At 40.1% G+C, this 24,167-nt stretch overlaps 1 protein-coding gene across 5 annotated transcripts in view; it reads right to left on the reverse strand.

The window, feature by feature from the left end:
• Window positions 1-23,234, reverse strand: part of MARK1 (microtubule affinity regulating kinase 1) — a 142,799-nt gene extending 119,565 nt beyond the window's left edge. For 2 of the 5 annotated variants that reach the window (XM_007988396.3, XM_007988393.3), the window contains exon 1: window positions 22,447-23,231. In XM_007988396.3, coding sequence (XP_007986587.2) covers window positions 22,447-22,497 — 51 coding nt within the window. In that variant the 5' untranslated portion in view covers window positions 22,498-23,231. Of the gene's footprint in view, window positions 1-22,446 lie in introns of all 5 variants that reach the window. The other 3 variants (XM_007988395.3, XM_037985549.2, XM_007988394.3) reach the window with 3 other exon arrangements.
• Between the last annotated feature and the right edge of the window lie 933 nt (window positions 23,235-24,167).

Below are 24,167 nucleotides of genomic sequence, written 5' to 3' on the forward strand. Positions count from 1 at the left end.
CCACAGTGTTCACCTTCAGGATTTTGGAGCAAAGTTATGCCATTCTGTGCAGACAATTATTCTCTTTTAAGGAAGCAGCTGGTAGCTTACTACTGAACTCTATAAACACTGAGCAATTGACCACATAGGCCACCAAGTTACCATTCAACATAAGCTTCCCATTACGAGCTGGGTGTTGTCTGATTCATCAAGCCAAAAAGTTGGGCATGCACAGCAACATTCCACTATAAATGCAAATAGTATGTATTAGATAAGGCTTGAGCAGGTCTTGAAGGAACAAATTACATTACATGAGATGCTCCTGACCCATACTCCTGCTCCCCTGCTACACTGATGTCTAAATTAACAAGTATGGCCTCATGGGGAGCTCCCCAGGATCTGGTGATGAAGAAAGAAAACAATACAAGTCTTATTTACAGTTGGTTCTGCACAATATGCTGGTACCACCCAAAAGTAGACAGAGCACTACAGTCCCACTCTCGGGTGGCACCAAAGGAAGCGTATAGGCAGAACTTTGAGCAGTGTACCTGGTTGTTTATTTTGCCTAGAAAGAGAGAGTATGTACTATAAATCTATAGAGATTCACAGACTGGTGCTAATGGTTTTGCTGAATGATCAAGGACTTAGAAAAAGTATGATTTGAAAATTAATAACAAGGAGGAAATCTGCAAATAGATCTCCCTGAATGAGCACAGCATATGGCGATCACTGTCTCCCATGTAAATACTCAGAAAAGTTGACTCATGCTGTATACATCAGTTAGTCTCTTTCTCCAGCCACCCATTCTTGCCCAATGGCCTCGTGAACAAAGCAGCCATGATGGCAAGGATGAAGGTTATGCATGGGCCCAGCAACACAGATGAACATTCACTAAGGTTAATCTGTCAGCTTCACAGAACAACACTGAGCTCCCAAAATAGCACTACTCCTGGGGGTGGCAGGCGGCCGGGCGGGGAGTGGGCAGGAGGGTAACAGAAGGTTACCCAGTTACCCAGTGACAGGTTGATTATTTTAGACTACTTTCATCACAGAAGGGAAGGTGTTTTGTCTATTCTCATTGAAACAGATACTTGCTATAGACATAGCATAGATTTGTCTTCTCTGTCCACAATGCTTATGCCAAAACCTTCACTGGTGGACTTACAGAATACATTTTCTAAAATACCATTATGGTATTTCTTCAGTATCATGGTATTCCACACAGCATTGCTTCTAGGCAACGAACTCATTTTATAGCAAATAAAGAATGAAAACCAGGTTCATGCTTTGAGAAGTCACCAGTCTCACTATATTCCCCAATACTCTGAAGCAGCTGTCTTGATAAAACAATCTTTTGAAGATTCTGTTTGATGCCAGCTGGGTGACAACACCTTGCAGAGCTGGGGTAACATATTCCAGGATACAATATGTACTCTAAATTAGTGACTAAGATATGGTGCTATTTCTCCTGTAACCAGAATTCACAGGTTCAGGAATCAAGAAATCAAGAAATAGAAATGGGAATAGCTATTCTCACTATTATCCACTACTGAAAAATTTTTTTTCTAGTCCCTACAACTTTGGGTTCTGTTGGTCTAGAAGTCTTAGTGCCTAGGGAGAAATGCTTCCACCAGGTGTCATAGTAATGGTCCATTAAATGGCAAGTTGAGACTGCTTCATGGCAGTGAATCAATAGGCAAAAAAGGAGGTTACCATACTGGCTGGGGTGACTGATCCTGACTATCAAGGGAAAATTAGGTTGCTATTACATAATGTCTGTAAGGAGGAGTATATCTAAAATGCAGGGGATCCTCTGGGGCACCTCTTCTTACTCCCATGTCTTATGGGATAAGGCAATGGAAAATTGCAATAACCCAATACAGGCAAGACTTCTGAAGGCCCAGACTCCTCAGGAATGAAGGCTTGGGTTACTTCACCAGGCAAAGAACAAAAATCAGCTAAAAGTGTTTGCTGAGAGCAAAGGAAACATGGAATCAGTAGTTGAAGGAGGTAATTATAAATACCACCTACAACCACATGACCAGTTATAGAAATAAGCCCTGTAATGCTTATAAATATTTATTCCTTTTTTGCTGTAAACATACTTGCATATATATTAACCAATTCTTTTTTTTTCTTTTTGATTCTCCTTCCCATTTCTCCATCATTCAACATCAAAGTGTTAACGTTAGCTAACTCTTTATGTTAATACTGAAGTTGCAGGGAATAAGGAGAGACTGAGAAGAGGAATGAGCATTACCTAAAGATGGATAAAGAGATTTTTTTTATCATGTTAGGCTAAAGATTAATTCTGCTATTATCTTTATCTTAAGTATGGTTAAGAGAAGTGTGGCTACATCTCATACTTAAAATGATGGCCAAGCTGGCAAGGAGTGGGTTTTAATGACTTCCAACATGTTAACTTAGCTAAACTGGAACTCCGTTTCCCAGAATTCCCTTCTCTCTATGGTCCTAGGCTAACATCGCCACAAGAGAAATTTGCACAAGATTAAGAAGGCAGAAATGAAAACAGTAATCATTTATACGCTCTGAAGGTCAGTGCAGGGCCAGACACAGCAGCACTCACGCTTGACAAAGCTGATGTGCTGGCATGTCTCATGGAGCTCCTTCAGCTCCCGCCGGACCACTTGCTTCAGTTGCTCTGAATTCTGGTCCAGATGCGTGGGCAACTCTACAATGAAGGGCACCAGCTTATCCTCCAGGTCACCCTCCATGCCATCTTAGAAGACAGAAGGCAGTGAGAGACACAAGTTTCAGTTTGTCCTCGCAGTTTGTCCTAATTTGTTTTACTCCCCCATGTCACATCCATCTTTCCCTCCTGACTGCTGGCCCTGAGGATTTCAGTCTCTTAATACCAGACTCTGAAGCAGCAACTATACACAGAATGCTTAACCAGCTCCCACAATTGTATAAGTATAATCCCTTAGTAAAAGCTTTATTCTGTATCACTTACAGAATTCTGCTTCCCTGACTGAACTCTGATGTGATAAATTAAATTGTAATGTTCTTACTTCTAAAAGGTAATTCAACATGAGATTGTATTTCTAATTTAAGTCACTATTATGGAAACCTGACCAAGGTGAAGTTAATTCCTCTGACTAAAAAAATACCAAGCATTACTTTAAGATGAAAATATCTTTCCTTAAAGGGAACGCAGGACAAACAGAATTAGAAGAACTTCTCAGCTCTCATCTGTAATCCTGACACTTTGGGAGGCCAAGGCAGGCTGACTGCTTGAGCCCCAGGATTTTGATACCAGCTTGGAGAACATGGCAAAACTCTGTCTCTACAAAAAATACAAAAATGAGCCGGGTGTGGCACACGCCTGTGGTCCCAGCAGCTTGAGGGACTAAGGCAGGAGAAGCACTTGAACATGGGAGGTCTAGGCTTCAGCAAGCCATGTTCCCGCCACTACACTCCAACTTGGGCAACAGAGCAAGACCTTGTCTCAAGAAAAAAAAAAAGAGCTTCTCCTAACTCTGCTTCTAGCTCATCAAGCTATTATCTATCATTTCTAAGGGGCAAAAAAAATAAGCATTATGATTCAGAAAAGACAATAGAAAAAATACTGTATTCCAGCATACATAATGACATTATGAAAATTATCTTCAAGCAGTACCCTGACTTAAGACTTGCCTTTATATTTGGGTTCAGTAAAAGCAATGCAGTCTCGAGAGAGAGATTCCATTAGCATGTTTAAAGCAGTAATCATTTCAAGTATGTTTGTAGTCAGTCTCAAGAATGAATTTATTAAAATGAAGAAACTGGTAAGCCTGGGAAAAAGGCAAGCCCAAAGAACACAAATTTAGTTGTATCACGACTGTGAGGTAAGAGAAATACAACCTAATCAACAACTGTGAATTTTCTCATCATTTTGGTTTGATTCCTTGCTTCTTTGATACCATTACTGAACACCTATTATTACAAAAGTATATTATATAAACCTACTAATGAAAACCCAACAACCATCCAACCAGGTATGTATTGTCTTTGTTTTACAGATAAGGAGACACGCCATATGTAATACACCTTGTAAAAGGCTGAACTGGGGATAAACCCCAGGAATGTCCTGTCTACAAAGTTTGCGCTCTTAAACATCATGTAACACCACAGATACGTCCATTCCCACCAAGGACGTCTATGTCACTACACAACTCTCCTCTTCTGTACTCTGCTCTAATTCCCTGCTCACCAAGCCACCTGCAGATAATTCAGCTTCACAGTGGCCCTCTTACACTTAATACAAGCATTCTAGTAAAACAGAAAGACTTCATGTTGTAAATGTATACTTTTTCTTGATATAAAAAGGAATAAATCCATGATGTGAAATACAGAAATTTAAAAAACAAAAACCATGTAATTCAGGAACCCTGAGATGCACTTAAAACTGGCAAATTTACTTCTCCCAAGCTTTAATTAAATGGAATAATAACAGCAGCATCAGCAGCTGGCACTTCTACTAGGTGCCAGGTACTGTTCTAAGGGCACCATATGTGTTCAATTAGTTAAACAAAACAACAATTGAACAAGGTAGACACTTTTGTTCCATTTTACATGGAAAGAAACTGAGGTATAAGGAAGTTAAGTGGCTTCCCAAGGTCACATCTAATAAATGCTAGAGCTAGGATTTGAACCCAAGGACTTGAGCTTCAGAGCTTGTGCTCTTAATCAAGAAATTATACTGCCTCTGCATCTGAATTGTGGTATACAAAGGGCAATTACCCCTATTGCCCACACAAACAGAGTCTGAGGGCTGAGACAGAGGAGGTGGACAGGGAGTGGCTGAGCCTGTATTTTAATTTTAGAGGCACTTCTCCCTAAGATACTCCCCTACACCCCAAGAAGCTACTTTGGGAGGGCTTTCACTACTGCTTGCCAGGATTTATTACAAGCTGGTAATAAAATAAAACACTTACCTAAATTATCTAAAAATATCGTGTTAAATTCTTTTCCAAACTTCCTAGTTCTTTCATTCTCACAAGAACAAAAACGTTACAGCAAACTCATGCCAGAAATTACAATAGATGTTTCTTCATTATTATTATTTTTATTATAATTATTATATTATATTACTATTAATTATTATTATTTTATTTTTTTCTGAGATGGGAGTCTCACTGTCACCCAGGCTGGAATGATCTCGGCTCACTGCAGCCTCCAGCTCACTGCAGCCTCCGCCTCCTAGGTTCAAGCAATTCTCCTGCCTCAGCCTCCCAAGTAGCTGGGATAACAAGTGCCCACCACCACACCCGACCTCAAGTGATCCGCTAGTCTCAGCCTCCCAAAGTGCTGGGATTACAGGTGTGAGCCACCACACCCAACCAGATGTTTGTGTTCTCTAAATCATTACATTTGATTTACTTTAATACTCTAGTGGTCAGAGCTTTATTCTACAACCTTCAGTTCAGTTATATTTAGTAAATCTAACAAAAACCAGTAATTATTTTCTAATACAAGCTAATAATCATATCAACTTAAATTAACTTTTTGAAGAACACTGAAATTTTAACAGATAAATTTAACTTATTATGATCATGAACATAAAGAGAGGAACCTCTCCCCAATATACTTCAGGTGTTCACCACAAAATGACCAGAATTTAAAAAGCAAATATTGTATCTACATAGCATCACCTCATATTCTTAAAGTACTCCAATAGTTCCAGGGAATGAATGCATCTTAACTATATACATTTACTAAGCATCCGATGAGTTGCCACTATGTGCACAGCACTATGCTAAAGTATTGTAGGAAGAGGGATGTATTTTATTGACATACTCTTGCTGTTTTTAACCCAGCAAGGCAAGCAATTCTGCGAAGTGCAGGTATCATTGTTTGCTTGATACAGGAGTCAGTAATAGTGTTCCTGGTCTCAAGGAGTTTACAGTATTATGTGTGGGACAGGCTTAAGAAAATCACAGTATAGAGGTTGGGCGCAGTGGTTCACACCTGTAATCCCAGCACTTTGGGAGGCCTAGGCGGGCAGATCACGAGGTCAGGAGATCCAGACCATTCCGGCTAACACAGTTAAACATCGTCTCTACTAAAAATACAAAAAAAATTAGCCGGGTGTGGTGGTGGGTGCCTGTAGTCCCAGCTACTCAGCAGGCTGAGGCAGGAGAATGGTGTGAACCTGGGAGGCGGAGCTTGCAGTGAGCACCACTGCACTCCAGCCTGGGTGACAGAGCAAGACTCTGTCTCAAAAAAAAAAAAAGAAAAAGAAAATCACAGTACAGTTTGACACTACTGTTACAAAGTACATACGAAGTAAAATTAGCAACTGATAAATACTCAATTCTGGCAGAAAGGGGAGTAGACTCCTCATTGACATACTCTTACCTCTCCTTGTTTTTCTCCCCTCCTTGAGAGGAAGGTAGAAGGGAAAGGTGGAAGTGATCAACCAACCTGGTTCCAGCCTTTTCTATTCAAGACTTTCTTCCATAGGATGTTCTTTGGGCACTGGTAGTTAACAATTCACTAGTAAGCCAATTCCACTGGTTTAAACAGTGGCTACTAGTACATACTTTATTTCCTTCTAGTTCTTGGTATTTAGGCAATACAGAAAGAATCTAGAGTGGCCAGAAGGATCAATGGCATGATTTAGTAGTGCTATTCAGTTAATAAATAACTTCTGTAGAAAAAAGTACCCAAGACAGTTTATAGGTAAGTAGGTACCAAAATGAGACGTACCAGTAAGAGCCATAAGAAAAAAGGTTAGTGATTTGATCCAAGATAAACTAGCTTATCCATAGCTTTTTGCTTTCTATTCCTACAGTTGCTTTCCTTTTTTTTTTTTTTTTTTTTTTTTTTTTTGGAGACAGAGTCTCACTCTGTTGCCCAGGCTGGAGTGCAGTGGTGCGATCTCAGCTCACTGCAACCTTTGCCTTCTGGGTACAAGCGATTCTCCTGCCTCGGTCTCCCGAGTAGCTGGGACTACAGGTGCACACCACCACGCCCAGTTAATTTTTTGTGTTTTAGTAGAGACAAGGTTTCACCGTTGTTGCCCAGGCTGGTCTCGAACTCCCGAACTCAGGCAATCCACCTGCCTCAGCCTCCCAAAGTGCCAGGATAACAGGAATGAGCCACCGTGCCCAGCCAATTAGTTGCTTTTCATTACTAAAAGCAGGTTGGAGACTATCTTTACAAAGCAATAATATCCCTTCTTAAGTAACTGAAGAAGCAGTAATAGAAAGATAAATCTAACCCAGAACAGAGCAGTAGCTAAATAATCTTTCCCTTTAGTTCAACTATATTCATTACTGATTAAAATCACAAAGACCAATCATCATTAAAGGACAATGATATACCAATCCTAGTATTTGCTAAATTCTTCTCCTAGCCCCTTTTATCATCCTATTCTTCTGCCCTAAATCTAGAGAAACTCTACTTTCTAGTCTACTAAGTGATTGTTTTATGGTTACCATGGACATCTGTAACCATACTCCCAATACATACCACCATGGTGAAAAATGTGTGGGATTTCATTATAAAATGTGAATCTTTTCTTAACCGGTGTTAAATAAAAAATTATTCTGATGTTTGTTAAAATTGTAAGGAAAACTTTACTCAAGACTATTGTAATACGGGTATTACCATAGGGAAGAGAGACAGGCTCAACTCTGAATATTGCAAAGATGGCTAGTGATTTACAGGCAAGGAGCAGAGTGAGAGGGTCAATACATGGAAAAGCACTAAAGGAGACATCAAGGGTAAGGGGGTTCTTGCAAATGACAAGCTAAGGACTCTGACATCAAAGGTTGGGGGTGAAGAACTCAATCAGCTATCAGGGGTGGTCAGATATCAAGGGTGATATCTCACCAAACTGACTCAGGAAGATTCTTGGCTAATTTGGGGTTGTGCAGGCCCAGGAAGGAAATAGAGGGTCAAGGTCAAGGCCTAGTTGAGAACAGGGCTCTGAACAGCCTAACTAAAGTTTGTCAAGAGTCTTTGCCACCAGCACTGGCGTCTCCCCTTTACCAAACCTTTCTCTAATATGCCAATAAAGTGCATCTAAATACTGTATTAAAAGCGCTTTCAGGCTGGGTGTGGTGGCTCATGCCTGCAATTTCAGCAATTTGGGAGGCAGAGGTAGGGTGGCTCGCTTGAGCCCAAGAGTTCGAAACTAGCCTGGGCAACATGTTGAAACTCCCATCTCTATAAGAAAATACAAAAATTAGCCAGGCATGGTGGTGAGCACCTATAGTCCCAGCTACTAAGGATACTAAGGAGGCTGAGGCGGATGGATTGATTGAACCCGGAAGGCCAAGACTGCAGCAGTGAGCTATGATCATGCTACTGCACTCTAGCCTGTACAATACCCTATCTCAAAAAAAAAAAAAAAAAAAAAAAAAAAAAATTGACCATTAGAAAACAGCCCACTGAATTTAAAAACTAGAGTGTTTCTAAAGCATGCAGGCACACAGAAAATATTTAACACAAATCTCATCAAGTTGACCCTCCACCTAAATCCTCCAAGAGCTTCTGCGGCCTCCAGGACTAGCTCTTGCTACGGCATATAAGGCCCTGCCTACTCTCAAGCCAGGCCCTCTCACTAAATGCTGCCCACCTCAGGGCAATGCTCTCCTCTTTTCCACTTCACACTCAGGGACTTTGTGCAAATGCACCTTCCACCCAGAATGCCCTCTTCTTCCCACCAACTCAACTTTCCACAGAGCCACTTGGTGAAGGAGTACTTATCTTTCAAACCTCATTTCAAAGGCCTTCATGAGCACGTGGCCCGCCTCTCCTTCCTTCTTTACTCTGTGTTCTAATCAGCTGGATGACAAGGAACTGCAACTTTCTACTGTACTTGTTTGTCTCTATGTCTGTCTCCCACTTCAGGCTCTGAGTCACTCCAGAGCAGGGAACAGGTTTCATTTGTCTTTGTATCCTTATCATCTTCAATCGTGATGAAGCGAATAGAAAAGGAAATAAAAGCAAACCCTCTTTTTAAATTGTGAAAGCAGCACTGCTGATCCCAAAAGGAAAAGTAGTCTTGTGAAACCTGTTACCATATACTTTACAGTAGTTCACTAAAATTTGGTACTGTGGCTCAGTTTCTAATTTGTTTTACTACCTGGGCTAACCTGATATAGTGGTCAAAACAGTATTAAATAACACTTTCTTAGGAGAAAGATTCAGCCTATAACTAAAGGCACTGTCTTAGTCTCTTTTCTGTTGCTATAACAGAATACGGCAGACTGAGTAACTTATAATGAACAGAAATTCATTTAGCTCATGATTCTGTAGGCTGGGAAGTCAAATATCAAGGGGCTGGCATCTGGTGATGGTCTTTAGCCTGCGTCATCCCATAGTGGAAAGGCTGAAGGGCAGAAAGGTAAGCAAGCGTGCAAAAAAGAAAAGCACCATGGGCAGGGCTTGCAACCCACTATTGAGATAACTAACCTGCTACTGAAAAAACGTTAAGCCATTCATGAGGGCTCTGACCTTATGACCCAATCATCTCTTATTAGGCCCCATCTCCCACCACTGTTGCATTGTGTATTAAGTTTCCAACACACAAACTTTTGGGAGGCACATTCACACCACAGCAGGCACCATATGGTAAACTCCTTTTTCTGTTGCCATTTCCCTTCCCACTTTATTGTTAACCACATAAATTTGAGGGAAGGGAAGGGAAGAACATGAAATTCCTCTTTTGCCCCTTTTTTATATCTTACACCTATAACAACCACATGCATGTACCTTATTACTTACAGAAAATTACCTGATATTTTCTACTGTTGTCATCACCTACAAAAGGATTGACTTATCATTTCTTCCATCCTACTTTCTAAAATATAGCCATCAACTATAACTGTCTTTTCATTTTCATCATAGTATGAGATTAATTACAATGTCATCATCATCATATAAATCAATGTTTTCTAAAACCTAGCCAGTGGATATCTGTGTAAGAATTCCTTAAGAGTTTGGAGAAAGAGAAATTCCTAGACCTCACCTAGAAAAACTGAGCAAGAACATAGAATGGGAGGGAGCAGGAGTTAGGAAATGTAAATTTGAAACAATCTCCTCAGGTGGTTCATAAACCCACTGTATTCAAGAATAAATAAATAAAATAGACCTTGGTTTATTAAATTATTGAACACCAAAAAATACACCAAACACTATGCTAGGTAATAAAGGATATAGAGAAATAATGTTGAAAGTGGTCCACAGCCTCAAAATATTTTCAATTTAGCTAGAAAGTAAAAGTGTATACACAGAAGAATTAGAGAACAATGCTAAACTCTGTGGCACAGAATGGCCTCTAAACTATAGTCCAAGGTATTTTTAGCTTCAAAATGTGTAAGTATGGACTCCCATAGGAATACTAATAAATTACATATGAATTACTTTATAAATAGATTATGCATATGAAAAAGTATAATATAAAAAATTTTGGAAATATATTGAATTCTGATGGTACAAATTTTTCAGTGATTAGTAAAATATTATTAATGTTATACAATACAAATGAATGTTTCTTGAGTTTGCAAATATTGGCTTAACAATTTGTGATAAAGAACTGAAGGACTGATTGTAAGTCCAGTTTATGTTGCTACTTGATTTCAATGACTGTCAAGACTAAAGAGAGCATCTCACACAAATGGAAGTAGTGGACAACTGCTTGCATTTATTTAATTATGATGCTCATATTTCAATCTATTCACCAATTATGCGAAAGTTCTGTTAGATTTCCACTTTGCCCGAGCCATTCTTGAAAATTAATCATTCTAACAATTGTAACAAATGATTTCAAAAATCTAGTAAATTTTCAAATTCAAGATTTATAAACAGAAAATTATGCACATTTTAAAGTATACTGATATGAGAATTTCAGAAATGACACATGGTTTAGGAACATAAGTATGGAAATTTACATAAGTATGGAACATAAGTATGGAAATCCCATAAGTATGTAAATTTCTAAAGACCCATTTACAAAAAGCTTATTCCAGAATTTCTACAGTGCAGTAGGCGTGATATTATAAGGGGTACTCCAAAATAGTACATATTTTTTACATGAATTACTGACCTATAAGAGAGTACGAGAGACCTCCAAGGGCAAAACAAAAACAAATAAACAAACATAAAAAAACAAATCAACAAACAACAGCCAAAAGTTACCACAAAAGCCTGAGTTACCCTGCAGTCAAATATTAAGCCTTGGACTCACTACAGGGTTAGAGAGCTGCATCTACAACTCCCAGGAATCCCTACAGGAGACTAAAGTGCCCCAGGTCAGTAGGGGTTCCCAGCAGAAGCAAACCCAATCCCTCTCTGAAGGAAGCATGCTCAATTTAGGCCCCCAAGTTTCACACAAATAACAATCAGGCAAAGAGGAGCTCAGCATCAAATACCAGCACATTCAATAAGAAACAACCATAGTGAATGACACCATCAAATACCAGCACATTCAATAAGAAACAACGTAGTGAATGAGAATTAGCAGACAATCTAACCTCCTAGGGACTTCAGATAACGGAACTACCAGAAACAGCGTGCAAATTACTATATATTAAATGTTCAAGGAAATGAAGATGAAATCATAAAATAAGCAAGGTCCAAGAATCTACTTAAAAAGGTAGACAAGCTTAAGAGAAATTAAAAATATGATAAATGAAATTGAAAATTCAACAGATGGGGAAAAATAGTGTAGAGTATGGATCCAATGTTCTGATTTTTAGGGGACTGCCAAAGGGACCGGTTTTAGATGCTGACAGAATCCAGCTTACACTAGAGGTCACTACAAAAAAATCAGTGAAACACGTAGGAATACAGCAAGAGAGGATAAGAGGAACAAAAACCTACAAGACAGAAAACAGTTAACAAAATGGCAATACTAAGTCCTTCCCTATCACTAATTGCACCAAATGTAGATGGAGTAAACACCATAATCAAAAGACAAGAGTTTTTTTGGATTAATTTTGGATTAATTTAATGGATTAAAAACATAAGATCCAACTATATGTTGTGTACAAGAGATTCACTTTAGATTTAAGGACACCCACAGGCTAAAAATTAAAGGGTGAAATAACCAAAAGAGAGCAGAGGTAGCCAAACTTACATCGGATAAAACAGATCTTTTTTTTTTTTTTTTGAGAGGGAGTCTCGCTCTGTCGCCCAGGCTGGGGTACAGTGGCCGGATCTCAGCTCACTGTAAGCTCCGCCTCCCGGGTTTATGCCATTCTCCTGCCTCAGCCTCCAGAGTAGCTGGGACTACAGGCGCCGGCCACCACGCCCGGCTAGTTGTTTTTGTATTTTTTAGTAGAGACGGAGTTCCACCATGTTAGCTAGGATGGTCTCGATCTGCTGACCTCGTGATCCCCCCGTCTCGGCCTCCCAAAGTGCTAGGATTACAGGCTTGAGCCACCGCGCCCGGCCTAAAACAGATCTTATGTCAAAAACTATCACAAGAGACAAAGAAGAATATTAAGTAATGATAAAAGATCAATTCATGAGGAAGCTGTAACAATTATAAATATATATGTATCCAATATCACAGCAGAAACAAACATGACAGAACTGAAGGCAGGAATAGACAGCAACACACAATAAAAGATTTCAATACCCTACATTCAATAATGATAGAATATCTAGATAAAAGATCAATAAGGAAACAGAGGACCTGAAGAACACTATAGAACAAATTGACCTAATGGACATATAGACATACAGAGCATTCCACCCAACAGCAGCACAATATAAATTCTTCTCAAGCACACACAGAACATTCTCCAGGACTGATAACAAAAATACAACAGCAAAACTTATGGGATGCAGCAAAAGCAGCAATAAGAGGGAAGTTTATCGTGACTTCATTAAAAAACGCCTACATTAAAGAATAAGAGTCTGGGTGTGGTGGCTCTTGCCTGTAATCCCAGCACTTTGGGAGGCCAAGGTGGGCAGATCACTTGAGGTTGGAGTTTTAAACCAGCCTGGCCAACATGGTGAAACCCCGTCTCTTCTAAAAATACAAAAACTAGCCATGTATGATGGCGGGCACCTGTAATCCCAGATACTCAGGAGGCTGAGGCAGGAGAATCACTTGAACCCAGGAAGCAGAGGCTGCAGTGAGCCGAGATCACGCCATAGCTCTCCAGCCTGGATGACAGAGCAAGACTCTATCTCAAACAAAAAAAAAGAGAAAGACCTCAAATAATCTAACTCAACACCTCAAGGACTAGAGAAAGAAGAGCAAACTAACTCAAAATTTAGCAGAAGAAAGGAAATAAAAAAGATTAGAGTAGAAATAAATTAGTGAACACAAAAACAGAAAAAAAAATCAGTGAAAGACTTGGTTTTTTGAAAAGATCAACAAATTTGAGAAACCTCTGACTAAGAAAAAAAAAGACAGGACTCAAACAAAATTGGAAATGAAAGAGAAAGTATTACAACTGATGAAACAGAAATAAAAAGGATATAAGATACTACCATGAATAATCATATTCCAACAAATCAGATAACATCGAGGAAATGTATAAATTCCTAGAAACATATAGCTTACCGTGATGGTTAATTTTATATGTCAACTTGACTGGGCTAAGGAATGCTCAGACAGCTGGCAAAATATTATTCTGGGGTATATCCAAGAGAGTTTTTCCAGAAGAGGTTAGCATTTTGATCAGCAACTGAACAAAGCATATACTTTCATCAATGTAGGCAAGTATATCATTCAATCCATTGAGAGAGTCCGATTGGAATATAAAGAAAAAAAAAAAAAAAAACTCACACCTGTAATCCCAGCACTGTGGGAGGCCGAGGAGGACGGATCATGAGGTCAGGACATCAAGACCATCCTGGCTAACACGGTGAAACCCCGTCTCCACTAAATATATTTTAAAAATTAGCCGGGCGCGGTGCTGGGCGCCTGTAGTCCCAGCTACTCGGGAGGCTGAGGCAGGAGAATGGCGGGAACTCAGGAGGCGGGGCTTGCACTGAGCAGATATCGCGCCACTGCACTCCAGTCTGGACGACAGAGCGAGACTCCGACTCTGTCTTAAAAAAAAAAAAAAAGCCAGAAAAGTTTTCTCCCTTCTTCAGCTGGGATATTCATCTTATCCTGCTTGCAGGCATCAGAGCTACTGGTTCTTGGGCCTTCAGACACAGACTGAATTATATCACTGGTTTTCCTGGTTCTCCCACTTTCAGATTAAATACTGTGAGACTTTATGGCCTCCATAATCACAGGAACCAGTTCCCATAATAAATTTTCTCATATATCTATGTATAGCCTATTGGATTTTTTTCTCTGGAGAACCCTGATAAACCTACAAAAACTAAGTTATGAAAAAATAGAACATCTAAACAAAGCTAAAACTAGTAAGGAGATTGAATCAGGAATCAAAAACCTTCCAACAATGGTAAGCCCAAGACCAGATGGCTTCACTAGTGAATTCTACTAAACATTTAAAGAAGAATTGAAACCAAATCTTTCAAACTCTTCCTCAAAAAGAAGAGAAGAGAATACTTCCTAACTCATTTTATAAAGCCAGAATTACCATGATACAAAAACCAGAAAAAGTCACTACAGGAAAAGAAAACTACAAGTCAATATCCCTAATGCATAGCAATATAAAAATTCTCAGGGAAAAAAAAACCCAAAAAAACCTAGCAATTCAAATTCAATGGCACATTAGAAGGATCACATACCATGCCCAAGAGGGAATTATCCCTAGGATACAAGGATGGCTCAACATAGAAAAATCAATGTGATATATACCACATTAATAGAAGGAAAATTAAAATTGCCTCATCATCTCCATAGATGCAGAAAAAGCACTGACACAATTCAATACCTTTTCATGATTAAAAACGTCACTCAACAAAATAAGAATAGAAAAAAATTACATCAACATAAAAAAGGCCATATATAAAAAGCCCACAACTAACGTAACACTCAGCGGTAGAAAACAAAGGTTTCCCTTTAAGATCAAAAACAAGACAAGGATGCCCATTCTTGCCACTTCTGTTTAACATAGTATTAGAAGTCCTAGGCAGAGCAGTTAGACAAGAAAAAAATAAATAAATAAAACATATCCAAATCAGAAAGAAGTAAAATTATCACTGTTTGTAGATGACATTATCTTATATGTAGAAAACCCTAAGGATTCCAAATACCAAAAAAAGAACTGCTAGAAAGAATAAACAAATTCAATAGTTTCAGGCTACAAAATCAATGTACAAAAGTCAGTGACATTTCTATGCACTAACGAAGAACTATCCTAATGGCATTTTTTACAGAAACAAAAAAAAATTATAAAATTCATATGGAACCACAAAGGACCCTGAATGGCCTAAACAATCTTCAGAAAGGACAAAGCCTCACACTTACTGGCTTCAAAACATATTGCAAAGCTATGGTAATCAAAATAGTATAGTACTAGCTTAAAGACAGAGATATACACGAAGAACAGAATAGAGAGCTCAGAAAGGAACCCATGCATACACAGTCAAATGATTTTCAACATGGATGCCAAAAATTCACAATGGGTAAAGCACAGTGTTTTCAACAAATGGTGCTGGGAAAATGGATATATATATGTGCAAAAGAATGACACTGGACCCTCATTTTATATCATATACAAAAACTATCTCAAAAGGGATTAAAGATTTAAATTTAAGACCTGAATTATAAAACTCCTGGAAGAAAACATAGGAGAAGAGCTTCATGATATTGGTCTTGACAAAGATTTCTTGTATATGACATCAAAAGCACAGCCAACAAAAGCAAAAATAGACAATCAGGACTAAATCAAACTAAAATGCTTCTGCACATCAAAGAAAACAACAGAGTGAAAAAGCACACTACAGTATGAGCAAAACTATACACAAACTTGATTTAAAAAAACTTGATTTTTAAATGTGCAAAGGAGTTGAATAGACATTTCTCTAAAGAAGACACACAAATGGCCAAGAGGTATATAAAAAGATGATGAGCATCACAAATCATCTGGGCAATGCAAATCAAAACCACAGTAAGATATTTCTTTTACAACTGTTAGGATAGTTGTAATTTTAAAAGCCATAAAACAAAAATAAAATAAAAATAGAAAATAAACATTGGTGAGGATGTACAGAAATTGCAACCCTTGTGCACTGTTGGTGGAAATGTAAAATACTGCAGCTGCTATGAAAAACAATATGAAGTCTCCTCAGAATATTAAAAATAGACTTACCATTTGACCCAGTAGAACTACCATATGACCCAACAATAGAACTAACATACAATCCATTTCTGGGTATTTATCCAAAAAACTAAAATCAGGATCTCGAAGAGATCTTTGCACTCCCATATTTACTGATGTATTATTTATGAGAGCCAAGAAGTAGAAGCAACCCAAATGTCCATCAGCAGATAAATGGATAAACAAAACAAGGTACATAATACAATGGAATATTATTTAGCTACAAAAAAGAAGGAAATCCTGTCATATGCTACAATATGGATTAACCTTAAGGGCATTGTGCTAAAATGAAATAAGCCAGTTACAGAGGATAAATCCTGCTATATGATCCCATTTTTGTGAGGTATCTAAAGTAGTCAAACTCATCAAAGCAGAAAGTAAGAATGGTGGTTGCCAGGGTCTGGAGAGAAAGGGAAATAGGGAGGTGCTGTTCAATATATACACAGTTTCAGTCACACAAGATAAAAAATTTCTAGAGATGTGCTGTACAATATTGTGCCTATGGATGAAATTGGAGGTCATTATGTTAAGTGAAATAAGCCAAGTACAGAGAGACAAATATGTTCTCACTCATATGTGGGAGCTAAAAAAGCGATCTCATGAAGATAGAGTAGATTGGGTGGTTCACAAAGGCTAGAAAGGGTTAGTAGGAAGGGAAGGATGAAAAGAGATTGCTTAATGAGTATAAACATACACTTAGAAGGAAAAAGACCTAGTGTTCAATAGATCACTCAGGTGAGTATAGTTAACATTAATCGACGTGCATTTCAAAATAGCTAGAATAATTTTAATGTTCCTAGTATAATGAAAAGATCAGTATGTAAAGTGATAGATATCCCAGTTACCTTAATTTGATTATATGAATGTATCAAATTAACACATACACCCCCAAAATATGCACTAATAGATCTAATACATATCATAAAATTAAATAAAAAATAGGACGTGAAAAAAATAATAAAATTGCCACCTTACCACCACTAAAATCTACTCCCTTCCCACCAAAAATACTGTACTGTACACTTAAAAATTTGTTACAAGGGTGTATCTGATGGATGCTTTTTACCTCAATGAAAAACAATTCAACAGATAGGTTAACAGCTGAAGAAAGATCGAAACATATATGGTAACTATAGCATAGGTTATACTACAGATTGGAGTACAAAGAAACAAGAGGAGGAAAAACATGAATGACAGGTTAAACATGAAGGATAGAACGATAAATTTTAGCACATCTAACCAGAGTGCCAGAAATACTATATAGAACAGAGGTAAGGTAACATTCAAAGACATAATGGTTGGTACATTTCCATAACTGATGAGACATATGAATCTACATAAGATAGAGACAGACAGAAAGGATCACACACCAAATAGCAGACAACTCCCGAACAGAAATAATGTAAATCAATAGACAACGGAATACTACCTTCTGAGTGGTGAAACAAATCAAACTATCAACCTAGAGTTACAGACTAAGCAAAGCTATCTTTTAAGAATTAGGGCAAAATATGTCTTCAGACCTAAAAAAGTTCATGACTAACAATCCTTCACCAAAAGAACTTCCAAAGATATTCATCAGGAAAAGAGAAAATGACCCCCAAAGGAAAGAATGAGATGGAAGAAGAAAAATAATAACAACAATAATAATAACTTTAAAATCATGTGTCTAATTCTATACGACCTGGATTTTTACTAAAAAAAAAAAAAAAAGAAGACGTAATAATAGCATGTAGGTCAAAAGTGAAGTGACAGACATTAAATACATTTCTTCTTCCAATGTATTGCCCTGCACACCGACTGTAGAGACCAGTGATTGGACTATATACATCCACCACTGTTCAGCTACAACAATATTAGCTGCGATCATTTCAGAAGTCTTGTTAAAACAATGAGACAAGCCATAAACGATTTGTAAATTTGATATGAAGGGACAAGTGCAAGGCACTCCACACAGGAAACAGTAAAGGTTCAGAAGTAGGGATAGGGATGGCATACCCTGTTCTTCCTCTAATAAAGGATCTTATTCCACTTCATATGCTCTTCTAAAATCTTCTCTTTTTTTTTTTTTTTTTTTTAACAGGGTTCTCACTCTGTCACCCGGGCTGGAGTGCAGCGGTGTGATCTTGGCTCACTGCAGCCTTGATCTCCTGGGCTCAAGCAACCCTCCCACCTCAGCCTCCGTAGTAGCTCTGACTGACTACAGACATACACCACCATGCCCAGCTCATATTTGTATTTTTAGTGGAGACAGGGTTTCTCCATGTTGCCCATGCTGGTCTTGCATTCCTGGATTCAAGCAATCCTCCCACCTCGGCCCCACAAAGTGCTGGGATTAGAGGCGTGAGTCACTCTTCTAAAATCTTTAAGACACAAACAAAACAAAATAAAACAAAAAAACACGTTCTAGAAGTAATAGCATGAGTACAGTAATAGTGGAAGCTGTCAAATTTTCATTATTAACCTTGAAGGATGGAATTATTAACGTTGGGTAGGTCACTAAATTTTCTCTCTGAAGGCTTCATTCAGCCTCTCAGGTTGTAATACGTAATGTCTACCCTCACCAACGTCACCAATATACTTTGGCGATAAATGAAAAAATTCAAAAGGGGTGTTACAGCACTGATTTCTTGTATACTAGTACTAGTCACTGCGCTGGGCACTGGCAATACAGACTAAGGGAGACAAAATCAGGCAATTAGATGCTATGTGATAAGTACTGTGACATGTGAAGGATGCACAGGATACTGAGAAAATCCAAGGGTAGCAGCAAAGGTATGCTTTTTCCTCTTGCTTCTTCATGCCATTAACAATGATGCTCACAGGACAAACTACTGATGGCAACCTTAGTTACAATAGGTAATCATTATAACCACCGCCATGAATTTCAGTATGTCACAAGACTCAACATCAAGAGTCTTTTTTTTTAAAGACTTTTTAATCGAACTGAATTCAATCTTAAAACCTCCCAAGAAGTAGTCAAAAGAGTTTTCTTCATACTGATCAAAATTTCATCACAGATAGCTAGGCTGAGCATTTTTGACCCATTAATAATTAGCACAGAGTTTTTCCCAAATACTAAACTTTTTTAATTGTTTCATTAAAAAAAAAGTAAGAGTAATGATAATATATTATCTACATCCATGGTGGAATTATCCAAATAAAATCTAACAAGAAAAAAAGAAAAATATTTTTTACTTCTTCTGGACTTACTGTTTATAATCTAAAATCAAACACATTTTGCATGATTATATTATCTGCAACACGTATTTTTTTACTTTACTACAAAGTGTTTATTGCCTTAAAAGTTAATCATTGGTTGTCCTGTTGTATTTAGCCCGTTCAGGCCTATTAACAAGGCACACACAGATCTTTCATCAAAGAAAATACTTCTGAAAAAGTACACACAGGCTGTCCTTAGAGAGAAGCAATGCTTTCTCATTCTACTATATATAGTAGTAGTATATAAGAGATCAGTGCTATAATATTCCTCTTTTGGGATTTTTAATTTATCCTGAATATATATTAGTGACACTGAGAAGGGTAGATATTATATATTCCCAAGGAGACAAAATCCAAATATGTTATATGGATGACCAAAGAAATGTTTATATTAACTGCAAATGACAACGAAATATCAAGATGGTGTTTTGAATTACTGTATTTGTTGATTTTAATTTCTAAGGATAATACAATGTTTTTGGTTAGCATCCTTGATACACCAAAGGACTTAGAACTCTTTAATAGTCATATGAATATAAAAGTTTCATAACTATTTTTAAAAATATGTCATGTAATTGAAAATAACTACAAATAAACATACATTTTGGCTGCCATACTGGCATTAATATATTAGCTAACAAGCAGGTTTGTTACTTTATTTCATGGATGAGAAGTAAAAATGGATGATGCCATTTACTACCAACTACAGAATAAAGAGAGTCACCAATGGTGATTTAGTAGCCATCAGTGGTGGCCTCTTTGATAAACACCTATTAACACCTATAAACCAATTTAGCCCTACTTACACAATGTCTTCTACGATACATTATTTGTTTGGGATTATTATATCTTCTGTAAGCTCCTTGCGGGGGTTGGGGGGGGAGATCTTAAACACTACTTCTATATCCCCTTCCCAACCCTTTACCTAAAAAATGAATGTGCTGAGTGCATACTTATTGACAGTTGTCGTATAATAGATATTTTTCATAGCAATTAGGAGAAAATAAGGATGTGGGGTAGAGTAAGCTAAATGGAGATATCATTATGTACAATACAATAAGGCACAAGACCATAAAAGTGACTTTGAAATAACATGTTCAGAAACAGCAAATCAGTTTACACAGCATAAACATTTTCAGAAGGTACTCACAACAAAATTTATCATACTATTATTACTTAGCTTTAAAATCCTTTTTTGTGTGCTCTTACATGAGAAGCTGCATTCTGTACTATTCCTTAATGCATATTTCTATAATTATATCTCATGTCTTTATGAAGTACCTTATTCATACAAGTATGAGAAGAGCTATAAAAATCTAAAAGAAAATAAAAACAATGTATTTTTCCACTCTTCCTGGGTTAACATATACAGTAATTTGCTAATAAAAACAAAGGTTATCATCTGTCTTACTTTTCATCACACTCTTGAATGACAGGCATTTTTTTAGAGTTCCTGTTAGAAAAATTCTGTGCCAACTCGGCTTTAAAATCAACTTAAACCAAAATATCCATCTCTTTCTCTGACCTTGTTCAATCTCTCAATCAAAACTGTGTATCAATTATATTTTCTAAAATAGCTATGATGCAAATGAACTAATTTGATTTGAACTAAAATGATTCTAATTTATGATAGCAGCAGCCTCACACTATCTTTCCCATTTTAAATGCACGGCGCTAGAGAAGACAAAAGCATACTCTGAAACATCTTCACAGGTCCTCTAACAATGGTCTCTTACTAGAATTTCTTCTCTCTCTGTATAATTATATTAAATTTCTGTGCTCCCCTCCTAAGATGAAATCATCTGTTTATACCCCCTCCAACAACTCAGAAGTGAGCTTGTATCCTTTCTCTCATGCCTTTTGTCTAAGAACACCAAAGCGCTTCGTTATTTTATTTTACCAACCCCATGAAGTCAGTGGTACATCAAAAGCTGGACGGCTGATGAGACAACTAGACAGAGAGGTCTGGACAGCTGACCAAAACTTAGTACCCCTCTAGGTCCTTAAAATCAGTTGGAACATCAGCCAAGCCCTATTTACAGGTCTTGAGTGTTTTAAACAAAAACAAAAAAAAACCAAGAAAACCTTCCCACAAAGGAACTTGCACGCGCACACACACACACACCCCACTGTACTTTTCAGAAGGTGGAAATACAAGGGGTCTTGTTCTTTTCGGTTTTTCAAGAGCTTAAAAGCCAGGGACATCTGCATTTTGATAACAGCTCCTGAGGGCAATCAGATCAAAGACACAGAAAATCCTTCCTTCAAAGATGTGCACCTTGTGACACTCCAAGAAGGAGGAGAGATATTTAAAGTAAAACCTGCCCTGCATCATTATCACTGACTTAAGGAAGAGATTAAAAAGCCCTTGGCTTCATGTGGCTTTTCAACATTTTGCTGTAACCCCAGGGCCATAGATGCTGTTCGTGAAATTCTTCTACTCATCTCTACTAAGAGTGTCACAGCAATATAAACTCATATACAAACACGCACACATCTTCACTTCCATTCCCATCCTTCTCCCTTTGGGGCCCATGACCCAAAATGTGGACACAATGTTACAAAAAGCAAAGTCATGGGGCAATGCGGGGGGAGGAGGGGAGGGTGCAAAGGATTGAAAGATCCAGAAAAGCAAGAGAGAGAGGTAGCCGGCTCGTCTGCTATTGTAAAGCAAGCATTCATTCGGGTGGGGGCACAGAATGCAGAGGTAGAAATAAAGCAATCCTGACTGCCCACTCTGCCATCCCATTCTGCCTCTCTGCCCTCCATCACCCCATCCGCTCCTGGAGGACCACCTCCGAGCGAGAGGGCGCCACTTACGGTTCCCCACCCTCACCCTTGAGGGGAAACAAGCGAAATGGGGTTGGAATGAAGAATAGGGCTGAGCAGTGGGTGAGGGTCATGCCGGGCTCCAGGTGGAGACCCTGCCCCGGGTGGCCGCGTGAAGGCACGGGGGCGGCCCAAGCGCGAGTGAAGTGGGGATCAGAGGAGGGTCTCGCCCCCACCGCTCCCGAGAGAGGCTCCGGTTACTCACATTTTCCGTGTCCCGCTCGTTCACCGTCGGCAATGGCGTCCGGGCCGACATTTTGTGCGGGCAACGGGGTCTGGCCGGGGTCTCGCCGGCCCGGCTGGGGTGCGGGCCCCGGGGGCGACAGGAAAGGGCTGCGGACGCGAGCACAAGACCAGGGCGAGCGGCTCCCGCAGGCCGCGGAGCGGTGCAACAAGCGGCCCCGGCGGGGGAGAGAGAGAAGAGGACGCGGAGGAAGAGGAGGGGGAGCCGCTTCCCGCGGCGGCGCCGCCGGGGTACGCGGACAGTAACGAGGGAGGGCTTCGGGCGAGGCGGTTGCCCGGCGCTGGCGGGGCGGCGAGGCTGGCAGGATGCGGCGCTGAGGGGTGGGAGGCGGGGAAGGGGAGCCGGGAGGCGGCGGCGAGCCCCGCTAGGCTCTCCGGGCCATGGGTGAAGGTGAACCCGGTGCCTCAAATCACTGCCTGGCTCGTCCTGGCGAGCGCCTGGGCGTCAGGAACTGCGGCCCTGACAGCGTCGCCCGCGCCGCGCCCAGTTCCCCGCCTCAGGTGTGCGGCGCCGCCCGGCCCAGCCGCATCCACGCGCCCGGGGCCCAGCGGCGGCGGCGCCCGAGCCCCCGGCGCGAATGTCTCGGCTCGGTCCGCGCGGTCACAGCCACCGCCGCCGCCGCGCCTCAGTCAGGAGGAGCGGCCCGAGCCGGCTGCGCGCGGAGCAGCGGGCGCGGCACACAGCGCCCAGAGGCACTTGGCGGCCGCCGCCGGGTGGGCGGGCGCCAGCCGAGGGGGCCTCTCCATTCATTCCCTCATTAGGGATGCGGGGCCGCCTCCTCCTCTTCCTCCTCCTCTTCCTCCTCCTCCTTCTCCTCCTCCTTCTCCTCCTCCTCCTCCCGCGCTCTCTTGCCCGCCTGTCCCTGTGTTTATTTTTATTTCGTGCCCCACCCGCAGAGTTTACGGTCGTCTAAGAGCCTCTGGTGGTTTTATTTTTATTCGTGTTTGGTTTTTGCCGGGTTGAGGGTGAGAGAGAGCTGATGTGAATAAGTGGCTTTTTTTTTCTTTTTCTTTCTTTCTTTCTTTCTTTTTTTTTTTTTTTTTTGGTCCCTTTCATTGGAGAAGAATTGGATTCAATCCTACCCTGGATCCTACCCCTCCTTTTCTCCTACCTCGGGACTTTTACCATTCTTAAATTCTACTGCTTCTGCCCCGTTTCCACGCTTTCTCAATCCCTGTCCTCGCCTGAGCCCTCTGTCAGTCCCCTTCTCTAGGGAGCCATTAGGTTCAGGGTCACCCTCAGAGTTTGGCAAAGAGCACAAAAGCCCCTAGAAGCGCCAGCAGCCTAGCGGGGCAGCTGGAGACTCAGTGCAAGTGGGTCTCAGCCCCCGACGGCGCGGCCTCTTCGGGAATAGGGCCAACGGAAGACGTGTCGCTCTGGGCGCCCCGCAGCACCCCCGGAGTGGGTGAGACCCGCGAGTCACAACATCTACACTGGCTGATCGTCACTTCCTGGGACACAAGGAAGTGTCACTTAGGCGAGCCTGTTTAGGGAGGATGGAGAGCTGTGTCTGATTTGGGCCCTGTCCTCCCTCTTCCAGGTGGCTTCCTCACACTTCCACCCACCTGCCTCATGACATCCTGCACGCATCCGCGTCTGTAGTGCATTGTCCAGGACCCATTCGCCTTTTATAAGCAAGGATGCTTTTTTTTTCTATCTCATTTGAGAGCTTACATTTTGCA

Source organism: Chlorocebus sabaeus, chromosome 25 (assembly GCF_047675955.1).
Source record: "Chlorocebus sabaeus isolate Y175 chromosome 25, mChlSab1.0.hap1, whole genome shotgun sequence".
Lineage (NCBI taxonomy): Eukaryota > Metazoa > Chordata > Mammalia > Primates > Cercopithecidae > Chlorocebus > Chlorocebus sabaeus.